At 54.3% G+C, this 12,590-nt stretch overlaps 6 protein-coding genes across 6 annotated transcripts; 4 read left to right on the top strand and 2 right to left on the bottom strand.

Annotated features, from left to right (window-relative positions):
- Nucleotides 1-15: 15 nt before the first annotated feature.
- FA10DRAFT_268035 (3-hydroxybutyryl-CoA dehydratase) lies at nt 16-1,307 on the top strand. The gene is made up of 3 exons (XM_025522150.1): nt 16-498; nt 572-859; nt 927-1,307. The coding sequence occupies exons 1-3, from the start codon at nt 206-208 to the stop codon at nt 1,279-1,281; spliced, it is 936 nt and encodes a 311-aa protein (XP_025376690.1). The 5' UTR covers nt 16-205; the 3' UTR covers nt 1,282-1,307.
- A 1,964-nt stretch (nt 1,308-3,271) lies between these two features.
- Nucleotides 3,272-5,432, top strand: FA10DRAFT_280489 (hypothetical protein). The gene is made up of 3 exons (XM_025523622.1): nt 3,272-4,629; nt 4,689-4,920; nt 4,978-5,432. The coding sequence occupies exons 1-3, from the start codon at nt 3,631-3,633 to the stop codon at nt 5,388-5,390; spliced, it is 1,644 nt and encodes a 547-aa protein (XP_025376689.1). The 5' UTR covers nt 3,272-3,630; the 3' UTR covers nt 5,391-5,432.
- Nucleotides 5,433-6,097: 665 nt separating this feature from the next.
- Nucleotides 6,098-7,654, top strand: FA10DRAFT_232165 (hypothetical protein; the record flags this gene model as incomplete). The annotated part of the gene is made up of 5 exons (XM_025518891.1): nt 6,098-6,388; nt 6,447-6,529; nt 6,593-6,886; nt 6,943-7,057; nt 7,118-7,654. The coding sequence occupies 5 exons, from the start codon at nt 6,098-6,100 to the stop codon at nt 7,652-7,654; spliced, it is 1,320 nt and encodes a 439-aa protein (XP_025376688.1).
- Nucleotides 7,655-8,160: 506 nt separating this feature from the next.
- On the bottom strand, nt 8,161-8,837 carry FA10DRAFT_280488 (hypothetical protein; the record flags this gene model as incomplete). The annotated part of the gene is made up of 3 exons (XM_025523621.1): nt 8,161-8,268; nt 8,328-8,661; nt 8,722-8,837. 3 exons carry the CDS (start codon nt 8,835-8,837, stop codon nt 8,161-8,163), a joined length of 558 nt encoding a protein of 185 aa, XP_025376687.1.
- Nucleotides 8,838-9,719: 882 nt separating this feature from the next.
- Nucleotides 9,720-10,787, top strand: FA10DRAFT_231899 (putative NADP(+)-dependent dehydrogenase; the record flags this gene model as incomplete). The annotated part of the gene is made up of 4 exons (XM_025518879.1): nt 9,720-10,236; nt 10,323-10,338; nt 10,410-10,571; nt 10,640-10,787. 4 exons carry the CDS (start codon nt 9,720-9,722, stop codon nt 10,785-10,787), a joined length of 843 nt encoding a protein of 280 aa, XP_025376686.1.
- A 101-nt stretch (nt 10,788-10,888) lies between these two features.
- On the bottom strand, nt 10,889-12,507 carry FA10DRAFT_253667 (Brix-domain-containing protein; the record flags this gene model as incomplete). Its single annotated transcript, XM_025519701.1, has 4 exons — nt 10,889-11,710; nt 11,747-11,965; nt 12,037-12,413; nt 12,459-12,507. 4 exons carry the CDS (start codon nt 12,505-12,507, stop codon nt 10,889-10,891), a joined length of 1,467 nt encoding a protein of 488 aa, XP_025376685.1.
- Nucleotides 12,508-12,590: the final 83 nt, after the last annotated feature.

Below are 12,590 nucleotides of genomic sequence, written 5' to 3'. Positions count from 1 at the left end.
ATCCTGAGCCAGTGACGATAGAGGCGAGAAGGGAAACACGTTGGAGAATCTTCCTGCTTGATGGCTCGTGCGCGCCATTTGAGCTTCTTCCACGTGTGGAGAAGCAACACACGGTCAATGGCCTCCGCGGTCCCACCTCCGTCCCTCTTGGGGTCTCCCTCTCTCTGTTGGACCAACCACCATGATAGCTCGAAGACCAACCACCATGATAGCGCTTCGAGGGACAGCAGCGTCGTCGTTGGTGCTGAGGCAGCCCTTAGCGAGACGGCCATGCCTTCAAGCTCATCAACCCAGGTACTACTCGGCGGCCAACAGCTCGGCTCAGGCCTACCTAGAGCGTCTCTCCGACTTGGCCTCGCCTGACAAGAATGGAGGCGACGAGGGCCACGATGGAAATATTGGCGTGCTCACCCTTGACAGACCTGCAGCTAAGAATGCCATCAGCCAGCAGATGCTTGGCGAGCTCGATGAAGCGATCGATAACGTCAAGAAGGACCAGTGAGTGCTCGTCGTCACGTGGGTCTCCACCGTCGTGCTGGTCTGCCTCGCGGCACTCACCGGCAATTCGCAGCTCGATTCGGGTCCTTGTACTTCGCTCTGCTGTCGACAAGACATTCTGCGCAGGCGCAGATCTCAAAGAACGCAAGTTCATGTCGATCAGCGAGGTTGAGCAGTTTCTGGCGAGATTACGAAAGGTTTTTACCAACCTCTCGAAGCTGCCCTGCCCGACGATTGCCGCCCTCGATGGCCTGGCAATGGGCGGAGGGATGGAACTCGCCCTGTGCACCGACATTCGCGTGGGAAGCCCAGACGCAAACAGGCTCGGCCTGACAGAGACGAAGCTGGGCATCATTCCCGGGTGAGCTGTTTCCGCCGAAATGTCCTGTCCCCCTTTCCCAAATATACTAACGCAGACTTAACTTCAGGGCGGGAGGCACGCATAGGATGACCCGCCTCATCGGAGCATCGCGGACAAAGGACCTCGTCTTTACGGGCCGCCTGGTCGACTCGATTGAGGCCCACTCATTTGGCATCCTCGATCACCTGGCCGCTTCGTCGGCACTCAAGGATAGTATCGGCTTGGCGCGCCAGATGGCACGCAACGGGCCCATTGCGCTGCAAGCGGCCAAGCAGGCCATTGACAAGGGTCAGTCCCTCGACACGGAAACGGCTCTGGACTGGGAGAGGGCATGCTATGACCGATGTATTGGAACGAAAGATCGCCTCGAGGGACTTAAGGCTTTTGCAGAGAAGAGGGCGCCAGTGTACAGAGGAGAATAGTTGTGGAATTGCATATTAGTGAAAAGCAAATCTGTCTGGAGCGGGCATTGTCATGTCAGCAAGCCCCATAATTTCCTCATATGCATCGTTGTGCTCACACGATGAATACTGCCCACATGCCCTTGGTCGTTTCAGTCGAAGTCGCCGTGCCCGTCCTCCTCTTCCGGATGAGGATGCCAGCGTGGACGGCGATGACGAAGAGGGGTGGCCTCGAGTAACCTCGACCGACCTTCAGACTTATGATCTGCCATCGAGAAACCATCGTGGCTGCTGAGCACCTCCTCAACGATCTTTTGGACCTCTTGCCTGTCGCTCTCCTTGTGTCCACTCAGTAAGAAAGCGGGTCTCTGTCGGCCTTCTCTCGTCCAATCGGTGCTCGTCGTTCGGAAATACCTGTGGTGCGGCTGATCAAGCTTGGGGATGCGATGGTGTGTTGGCAGAATTCCCTCTTCATCGGTCATCTGCATGCCTTCATTTTTCTCATGGTGCATTAATGTCGGGGCAGCTGCATGGTAGTGGCTTGGGTGAACGTCTTCGACGATGAAGCCAGACATGAGGTGCTGCTCCCTTGCTCGGTTCTCCGACAGCTTGAAGTCGACAAGGATCTTCTTCTTCTTCTTGATAGGCTTTTGAGGGGCAGAAGACTCGGCGAGGACCCGTTTGTGTCGTTGACGAAGAGCCAGGGCAGCGGATTGGCTCTTTTGCTGGTGTTGCTGCTCCCAAGAATCCTCAGGCGCAGAGCGCCGAACGAAGAGAAGCGAGTCGGGCTGCACTGCCGAGCTGGAGCGCTCCAGCTTCTTTGGTTCCCATCGCTCGCCTGCTAACCAGACAGTAGCGGGATTCAGCTTCCTCTCAACTTGCTCCTCGAGCTGGCTCGGCGTAAGAATTGAGGAATCGCTCCATGTACTGTGCTCGTCACCGAAATAGAGTCCACGGCGCCTGATGGGAAGCGCGGCCAGAGCGCCCATCTTTGCACCATTCGCGCGCACTGCCTCGGATTCGTCGCCGTGTTGCTGCATCTTGGGTGCAAAGGCGCAGATCGTCAAGATCGCAAAGGCTGCAAAGAAGATGGAGAAGACGAGGAGCGCGATGGCATGGTAATGATGCATCGTTGCCTTGTCAAGAGACCGGCTCTTTGACTTCGAACGGGGTGTGAGAAGAAGGACAAGGCAAGGAAGAGAGCCAGCTCTTCCTCTGAGCACAGTGGCAAATGGTGGAAGAGAGCGACTCTCCATCTCTGCTTTCAATGCCATTAAATATTTATCGCTAACGCCCGCCTGGCTGGGCGTCAAAGAAGTAAAGGGCGCGACTCAGCCTTACTTGTGGCGTGTGCTGTTCAGAGATACTTCGTACAGCCCACAGATTTGCCTTCTTTTTGTCCTATCTTCTCGAAATCCGATGTTTACCCTGGTTGTGGCTTTTGGAGTCAAAGCACTTTGAGGGGAGAATGCACAAAGTGAAAGCAGGTAGCGTTTACCATGAAACCGCGAAAGAAACTCTTGTCACTTCTCTCAGGCACATTACAACACCAGCTTGCTCGTTCGTGAAGCCCCTTGTGAATTTTACTTGGTGACTAGAGCACGCTCTATGGAGCAAAGAACCCGAGCAGCTTATGTATGTTGCCAGTGGCTACGAGCGGTGTGATGAGAGAGCCGAACAAATTTGATTGACTATACTCTACGATACGGTTAAAATAATCTCAAAGTCGCACTTTGCAAGGACTTCTTCATCGAGATTATAATATTCTTGGATCAATGGTCTGTCAACTTACAGGTTAAACAGTGTTTGCAATGCCAAGAAGAGCAGGGACTTCAGGGAAACATGTGACGGCTTACTATGGTACTCCTGCTTCTAGGATGTTTTGTTTCTCTCTCTCTTCGGCGACAACTTGCACAGCTGCAAAGAGTTGGGCCCCGCCCGCGATTTGTTCGTGCCCACTTCGTTTACAGATTCATCCTCAACGCGTCTCTTTCCAACCTGAAGAGAACACTATCAAACGCAAAAGCTTGCAGAGAACGAGAGTAGCGGCGCATGGATAGGACATGCTCTCTTACCTTGCGTTACCAAGGTGTTATCTTTTGATACGTCCATGCGCCGGCCTTGTCACTTTCTCATCCCGACGGGTGGCGGCGAAGGCGTCGCTTTCGCCTTCCCTAAACGCGCTTAGACTTAGCGAGCTCAGGCTTGGCCCAACGCCTTCGCTCCGCCCAGCCGCGCCATCGCATGTAACGATTCTCTCCTCCTTCCACTCAGCTCCTATAAGAAACTTGACGATGGAGAGCACGCCTTCCACAGTGACCAGCAACCACACTCGTTTCTTTCGGTGTATCAACTTTCTTCTAGCTCGACATGGGCAGACTTCCACCCGTATGGTCTTGCTTCACCCCAAGCCAGAAGCATAACATCATCCTCTATGTCTGGGGCATTATGATGTACAAGTTCGGTCTCGAATACTTCAACGGCGCCTTCATGACCATGGCGAACGAGCGCTTCGAACAAGCAGATCGGTACCAGAAAATGGCTATCCTCACTGGCGTCAACTACGCAGCCCAAGGACTGGGCAGCATTATCATCGCACCTCTTGTCAAGCGCTACCCGACACGTACCGTCTTAAGCGTTGGCGTGATGGTTTTTGGATTCGTCAGCGCGGCTATCCTCGTTGTCGACGCGGTTACGGGAGGTGCGATCAAGTTCAACACACCCAACAATCAGACGAAGTATGGCCGGTGGAATCCCAACCTCCTCTTCCCCATCTTCACAGCGGCGGGCGTCAGCTACGGAATGATCGAACTCATCCGAAAAATCATCCCCAGGGACATTGTTGGGGGAGACGTGGACCTACTCAAGAGGATGGACGCCATGGTCCATGTTCTTTACGAGGTCGCTGGAACATTTGCTGCGTTGACATCGTCTGGCCTCATCGACAAGCTCGGCTACAACTACTCTTCCATTCTCTCACCTATACTTTTCAGCGCCGCAGCCACCATCTGGTTCTTTATTGATCCCGAGCGTATCGCTATCGATGAGGAAGAGTGCCCGTCGACATCCTCGACAGACGAATTTAAGAAAGATTCAAACTTGATTGACAACGCTCGCAAGCACGCCTCTACTTCCACTGCAGAGCACCCACACTACCACACTTCGATACTTGAAAGCTGGTTCGAGGCCTTAAGAAGCTTCGCGAAAGCTTGCTACTACGGCGCCTGGCTTTGCTGCACGCACCGAAAGTTCGTCTGGCTCGTGCCTAGCTATGCACTCGGGCTGTACGCGCATCGCTACCTCGAAAACGGCCTCATTCCCATGTTCAGCAAGCTGGTTCTTGGCGAGTCATCCTACGCTCAGATCATTGTGAGTGGGGTCTTAATCTTCCTGCTATCGTCGCTATATTAAATCTTGAAAGCTCAAAGGTCGGCGGATCCAACGCTGGCGAGCTTCTTGGCGCATTGAGTGTTATGCTTGCCTTGCACATATTCCCCACGCCTATCCCTTGGCTGCGGCTGGACGCTCTCCTGCTCAATCTCGTCTGGGTCCTGCCGATCTTCCCGGTTGTTCGTAAACAAGTTTCCTCGGCGTGGAAATTGGCGCCTTGCATGATACCTATATCTTACGGTTGGGCTGGTGGGGACTGTTCCCTCTCTGGTGAGTAGCTTATCGACACCCGTTATTCTTTTCCGCTGATTAGAATTTGCTTCAAAGCCCACATTCAGGCCATCCTTGCACGCATCGAAGCAAAGGACGAGGATGTGAGCTCGCTCGGTGCCGTCATGGCTTTCCTCTACATCGTGTACCTCGTCGCGTACAGCATCATTTCTACACTCATGGGTCGTTACGTCGATGCGAGGCTCAACGCCCTCGGCCCCTCTGCGTCACCACAAGCCGAGTCAGCGGAGGCGCGATCTGCGCTGAAGCTGGTAGCAGGTTTGCAATTTACGCTCATCAGCGTAGTGATCTTGGCCTCGACATTCATTCCGAAGGGCTCAAAGAGCTGGAACCCAATGAAGCTCGATGGCCAGAGCTTTGGCAAGGGTCATGAGCACGACGATGATGAAAAACCAACCACAGAGAAGGACAGCGATAAGGGTCAACTTCAGCTGGCCGTACCAATCTAATCTTTGATCCTTCACAGCTTTCTTATCGTGTCCTGAGCCTGGTATTTCGTTGCTTGTGCATCTGCCTTGCTTCTCACCTGTAATTTTCCGGTATCGCCAGCTTCTCGGGTCGTCTTTTGAAGGAAAGTAGCCCCGAGAACAATTACTACAGCCAGTTCATCACTTTGCGCCTCAAATAGCCCCTATCGTGAGCGCTTGCAACGCGGTTTGTACGCCTTTCTGAATCTCGATACAAAGAGGGGGCTGAAGATACTCGTCATGACGACCCCGGCATTTCCTTTTCTGAGAGGCGTTATTCAACAGAGATAAGAGAGGTATAGTGATATGGGAGTTCTTCCTATCTCCCCGCTGCCGGCTGCCATCCGTGAAGAGAGGGGGATGAGGGTCTCTTAACCGTATAAGAGGGAGCAGGGAAGTGCGCCCCTCTTCCCGGTCTCTCTTTCGTTCTCCATCTTTCGACAAGCAGCAGGACTCCTTTGTCAACCCCCTTCCCGTCTTTGCCTTCTCCTTCCCGGACTTGCTCTCCGTTACAGGAGCCAGACATGGCTCAATCAACCGACGAAATGGACTACAAGGTCAAACTTGGCGGGACCGCTTGTTATGATTCGACATCGGCTGCGTGCCATCCCCGTCCAGATGTCCGTTCGACAAGCTACCATGCTGATGACGAGGAGAAACACCCTGACTTCACGACAGCTGCCGCGATCATGGCTACTGGTCCAGGCAATGGCAGCGGCAGCAAAGCGCAGTCGAGCAGGCCCATTTCGATCATTTCAGCCCGGCACAAATTTGCACAGCTATCATGGCAGAGGCTGACAAGCTGTCTCATTTGCGAGGCCATAGCACTCGGGGCACTTGGCATGCCGAAAGCGTTTGCCACGCTTGGCATGGCATACGGTATCATTTTCACGGTGGCTATCGGCCTTCTTGCTACACACTGCAGCTTGCTGTTGGCAAAAGCTTGTCTGAAGCTGCCCCACTTGAAGGACTATGCCGAGGTGATTATGAAGGTGTCAGGTGGGCAATACGTGATCTAATGTGTCTTTCTCACCGCAGGTGATGGGATATCTCTTTGGAAAGCGGGGCTATTGGATTGCCGCCACGATGCTTGTAGTGTGTTTGACACTCAGTACAGCAAGGTAGGAAAAACTTTTCTCCCTTCCCCCTAGCCATTTACTGCTCACTGACAGAATTACTTTAAGCCATGTTTTGACGGGCGTCATCGCGTTCAACGCCCTCTCGAGTAACGCAACATGTTCCGTCACGTTCAGCCTCGTGGCCGCTTTTCTTCTCTTTGTACTCGCCCTGCCCCGAACATTCACCGAGATGGCTTTATTGGCCTACATTGACTTTGCCAGTATCCTCGCCGCGATTGTCGTCACGTTGGTGACGTGCGGAATCGAAGCATCAAAGCAGCCAGGAGGACTCCAGGCGACGGAGTGGTACTGGTTTCTGCCCAAAGAGCGTCGTTCCGACTGGCCTCAGGTCATCGTTGCGTGAGTCAAGCTCATTGTCTTCAAGTTAGAATGGCACACTAAACGACGCCCAAAAGAATCACGAATATCGTCTTTGCATTCGCGTTCGCACAATGCCTGCCCTCTTTCATGTCGGAGCTTCGAAAACCAGACGATGTTTCCAAGTCTCTCTGGACCCTCGGGGGTCTTGAGGTGAGGAACAGGAGCCTTAATTTTCGCACAGACTCTGATCTCAGAGAATGAGTATCTTAGATCGTCCTCTACACAGTCATTGGCTCGACGGCCTACTACTTCAAGGGCCACCTCGTTGAGAGCCCCACAATCCTCTCCATTAATCCTACGATGGAAAAAGTTGCATTCGGTCTGGCTTTGCCAGTCATCTTCATCTCGGGTTCCATCAACACCCAGACGGCTGCACGCTTCCTCTACGATCGTATCTTTGGCAACTCAAAGCATCGTTTTATGGACACGGCGCAGGGAAAGATCGCTTGGGTCGCTTTGGGCTTCTTTATCACGATCATCGCCTGGGTCATTGCCGAGTCAATCCCCGTCTTCGAATCTTTGCTCGCCATTGTTGCATCGTTGCTGATCACAGCGTTCTGCTATGCATTTCCGACGCTCATGTACTTTGGCGTGCTAAAGCAGGGCAAGTGGAACGAGAGCTGGGCGAGCGTAGGAGGGACGTTTGTGCACGTTGCGATCCTCGCCTTGGCTATTTGCACTGTCGTGGGCGGTTGCAGTGAGTCCCACACCTATCCTCTATCTCTTTTAACCTTGGCGCTTATTTGACTTCATAAAAATCCCTCTTTGACAGCCGCTTCGATCATGAATCTTCTGAGAGAATTCAAGCGAGGAGTGGGCCGACCTTTTTCATGCTGAAAGAGGTATTTGTCATCATGGCCATCATCATCGCCGCTCCCTTGCACACCCTCTCAAATTACAGACAAAAAACGCAAGCATGAGCAAGCAAGCTTTTCTCGCTCAAGGTCATTCTCCTTCTCATTCTCTTCTAATAGTATCTCGCCCATCTAAATGCTCACCCACTGCTTTAAACGATGCTCACTGCCGTCTCATGCCGTCACTTCCTAGTGTGACCCCCGCGACAAGATCTGGAGATTCTCGTCTGCAGCCACATGTTGAGTATGAGGGTGGAAAGTTATAAAGGCTGTTGTCTGCGGCTTTTTCACGCACAATTGGATTCTGCAGAAAGGATGAAAAGGACAGCGTCACCGGATCATCTGCACTGTATTCAGGAGGGGCGAAGAAAGACTCTCGCAAGAACAGTGGGAGCTGTTTTAAAACCTGCAGAGTAGCTGGCCCTTATTGCTCGTTTCGACCTTGAGCTTTTGAGACCCTTTAGCATGATAGTTGAACTCGCTGCACATCATTCGAAGGGCTTCTGCCTGAAAAAAGGGAGGAACATTAGAACAACTAAGTGATGGAACTATACGACACTGCTCACCGATCGCATATTCTCATATAGAAGCTTCGAGAGGGTCTTGTAGTCGGCCAAGCTGATGCGCAAGCACAGGTCCGGGTCCACCAGATCCAGGATGCCAAACGTGAAGTGATTGGCGCCCTTCTTAACGGCCATCTCTACCATAGGTGAAGGCGGGAAGGCGAAAAGATCATTGTTGGTTCGGCACAAGACCCAAGTTTCGACAAGATCATGGCGCATCGTCTTCGGCACCTGAGACCAAGTGAGATCCCAGAGGTAACACATATACTTTGCGGCGACTTCAGCCATGCGAGATGCACGGTACTTGGCGGCCGCCCGCAGGCATAGTATGAGGCGCCTATCATTGAGCGGTGCTAAGCTTCTGTATGTTCGAGCTGCCAGCTCAACTGCTACTCACCTGCTGTAAGAGGCCACATCATCCGATTTTTTCCGCAGCAGAATGTTTTGTAGAGCTGCTCCTCCACCATACATCGAACGGACAAGGACGAAAATAACGAAGCTGTTTTCCTCCATTTCTAAGTATTCGAGGTCTTCGCCTGCGAGGATGTCTTCGCTCTCTTCGTCATTTGATGAACAAGCAGCAAACATATTGTTAAAGAAGGCGCTTCCTTGGATCAAAGCATGCTTATGTGTTTTGTACCGAACTACCTGGCCTTTGTCACCTCTGCAACGAAGAACGTAGTCTGCTGGCGATGTGCATCCATCTTCTCCTGTGACCAGAAAGGTCTCGACGGCAGGCTTTTCGAAGCTTTGATCCTCTGCAAGGCTAGGCTTCTCCGACGAAGCATCAGCTTGCACTGAGTTGCTCATGGTCCGAGATGTGTGGTAGGGAGGAAAGCTGCGAGAAGGCGGTCTTCTCATCAATATGACGAAAGCCAGTAAGTGCTTGTCACGCGCGGGAGCGGAGTGTCCCATCAATTGTATTGGCGCTTCGTTCGATGTTCAATACACATATCGTGATTATCTTGATGTGATTCCTCCCTCAGGAAGCTCAAGTTCAGAATGTCGACTACTTCGCCTCGCCTTGCTTGAACGCTATTTCACTGCGGAACACTCACAGCTTCGTTTGCAGCTACCAGACCCACATCTAGGTGACAATTTCAAGGTATGGTGATTGGATCCGCCGCTTCAACCTTGAACAGACTGGTCCGTGCGTACGCGAAGACGACGCCCCACCGTGACAGAATGCCCCGTTTTCCGTCACGGCTCCACTCCTTCAGTCGCCCGCTCTCGAATCCTCTCTCGCCCTCCTTCCACATGCTGTTTCTCCGTGGTCTCGGCTCACCTTCGACTCGTCTTTCACTGCAAAATCCCTCAGCCAAGCTTGCTCCCACAGCTCGTGTCACGAATCTTGCCCCATCTCTCCGTCGCAGACCCATCTTCGAGTCACGCGCCATGTCCTCGGCTACTCCGTCCCCTGCCCAACCGATCCTCGGTACGCAACGCCTCATCGGTAAGAAAGTCTTTGTGACAGGCGCCTCGAGTGGCATTGGACGGTCTACTGCCCTGATCTTTGCCCGATGCGGTGCTTCGGTAGTCCTGGCCGCTCGTTCAAAGGACAAGCTCGAGGCTGCGCGAGAGGCCTGCGTCGAAGCAAACAAAGCACAGGGCTCGCCCGGCGAGGCGCAGTTCGCCACGGCCGAGCTCGACATGCGTTCGCGCGATTCGATCGACGGACTTGCAAACCGTCTGCCATCCTGGGCACCGCTGAGCTCGTTTGACATTCTCGTGTCCAACGCTGGCCTCGTGCGCGGTCGGGAAAAGGTGGGCGAGATCGACGCAGACGAAATCGACGAGGTGCTCGAGACAAACGTGCGCGGGTGCATTCACCTCACCCAGACTTTCGTCCGCGAGTTCCGAAAGAAGAACAGCGGGCATGTCATCTGCCTCGGCAGCATCGCAGGCAAGGAAGGTGAGTAGAGAGAAAGGGAGGATCTGGGCTCTTGTCTATGCGCGCACAGTCACTGAAGCAAGCGTTTTTACCACCCTTCTCTGCAGCGTACCCCGGAGGCAGGTGAGCGACCACGACCTTCATCAACTGTCTTATGAGGGCGAAGCTGACCCGAACCTGATGACACATGACAGTATCTACTGTGCATCGAAGTTCTCTATCCAAGCCTTCCACTCGTCGCTGCTCAAGGAACTCGTCGACACGCAGTGCCGCGTCACCACAATTGCGCCGGGCATGGTCAACACCGAGTTCTCCACTGTCAGATACCGGGGTGACAAGGCCAAGGCTGATGCAGAGTGCGTTTCCGGTATTGGCTTCTGGACGCTTTGTCCTGCTCTTCTTAGCACTGATCAAATCCTCACAGGTACAAGGGCCTGCAGCCGCTCTCGCCCGATGACATCGCAGAGGACATCATCTTTGTCGCCTCGCGCCCGCCGCACGTTCAGGTGGCCGACGTCTTGGTTTTCCCCACCAACCAGGCGTCCCCGTATCACTCCTTCAGAGGCAACTAGCTGCCTCTCCGTTGCCGGAAGCATGGCCGTGCGATGTCACAGCGTCTTGGCCCCAAAAGTGAATGAAGAAATGAAATTGAAAGATGAAAAGGGCAACATGATCATCGACGATTGCTCTTTTTGCGGGGCGGTGCCTGCTCTTCCTCCTCGGATGCCTCCTCATCGTCGTCCTCGTCCTCATCAATCTCAAATGGCGTGAGGTCGCTATCGTCCTCTTCATCATCCTCATCCCCGATGTCGCCTTCGTCCATCGAGGCTTCGTCATCGAAAGCATCGTCGACGTCATCATCATCGTCGTCGTCATCGAACAGATCGCCATCAGGGGCCACACTGGCTCCATGTGCGTCCTCGTACGCAAACTCGTCTTCGTCCTCTTCATCCTGCCCCTCTTGCTGTCGCTCTGCTTCCTCTTCGTCTTCCTCGCCATCCTCTCCATGACCAGCAGCCTTGGCTTTCCCTTTCCCACTTGCCTCCTTCTTTCTCCTCACATTTTCCTCCTGCTCTTCCCTCCTCTGCTTGCGCTGCTTCTCCCTCTCCAATGCCTCCTTTCTCAGCCTCTGGCCCTCCTTGCCGCTCTTTTGCACGTAGTCGTGCCACAGCACCTCGTTGCCTCCGCCGGATCCACCTGCCTTTGCTGCGCCAGGGATGCCCTCCTCGATCTTGACGCACCGCAACTCCATCCTCGGTCCCAGCTCCCGGAGCCTGACGGCGCGCTGCTGGCCCGATGCGTTGCCCCGGCCGACGTATCGGGAAGGTAGTGTCACCTTTGAGCTGCCACCCGGCCCATCCTCGACATCTGACTCGGCCTCTGATGCCGAGCTGGCGTCCGTCTCGAAGCCGTCGCCGTCTGTGCCGTTGGCGTTGCCGAGGAGGTAATCTGCAATGTCGCCCGCCTTTCCCAGGTCAGGCAAGCTGCGGGCGAGCTTGCTGGATCGCGCAGAGGCGCTCGAGCCTTCGACAACCTTGCGCACCCGCCTCGAAACGCCCACGGGCCTGACCGAGATGAGGTAGTGGCGCCAGTCGATTGTGCCCGTCTCTTCGTGGTAGTTGAGCAGCACGATGCGGCGCGCAGAGGACAGGTGCATCGTCTGTACCTGGATTGGCGGAAAGAGGCCCTGGAACACCGAGACGAGGAGCTTCACATGCTTCTCGGCCGATCCAAAGTTGTTGAGGACAAGCTGTGTTGCGTTGCAGGCACGCTATCGATCAGCTGGTTGCACCTGTTTGCGAGGTAAAGGAGCACACTCACCAGGGGAGCAGTCTGAAACTCGCCGCCGGGCGCCCTCGCCCTTCTCTGTGCCTTGGCGACGTCGCTCGCCAGCGCAAACTTGTTGACTCGAAACGTAACGGTAGGACCTCTCGGAGTCCTGGCGACTCTCAGATTGACGTTGCCAAGCGACTGGCCACCGCTCCGGCTCGCCTTTTGCTTCTGCCCAAACATGATGAGATGGCTGACACCGAGCGGACCGCACATTGTCAAAAAGTCGCGGAGCTTGTTCGACTTGCGCTCCCGCAGCCGCGAAGCCGTGTTGGGCTCCATCGTCCGTCGCACATCCTGGACGAGGCTGGCGACATTGCGGCCCACGTTGCCCGAGCGCATCACAAATGACTTCGGAGAGCCGCCGCCTGCACCTGGCTTGGCGCCTGCGCCGCCGCCCTCTGCATTGGTACCCGCCTGCCCCTTGAGGTGCGTCCGTGTCTTCTTCCTTCTCTTCGCCATTGTCCCTTTTCCTTCTTTGCTGGCTGGTGAAAGGATTGATCAAGAAACTAAGCTCTGCATTCTACACCTCCATCTTCTCAACT

Source organism: Acaromyces ingoldii, assembly GCF_003144295.1.
Source record: "Acaromyces ingoldii strain MCA 4198 unplaced genomic scaffold FA10scaffold_4, whole genome shotgun sequence".
NCBI classification, from domain to species: domain Eukaryota; kingdom Fungi; phylum Basidiomycota; class Exobasidiomycetes; order Exobasidiales; family Cryptobasidiaceae; genus Acaromyces; species Acaromyces ingoldii.
The sequence above is the reverse complement of the archived record's forward strand: the minus strand, read 5'-3'. Positions and strand labels throughout refer to the sequence as shown.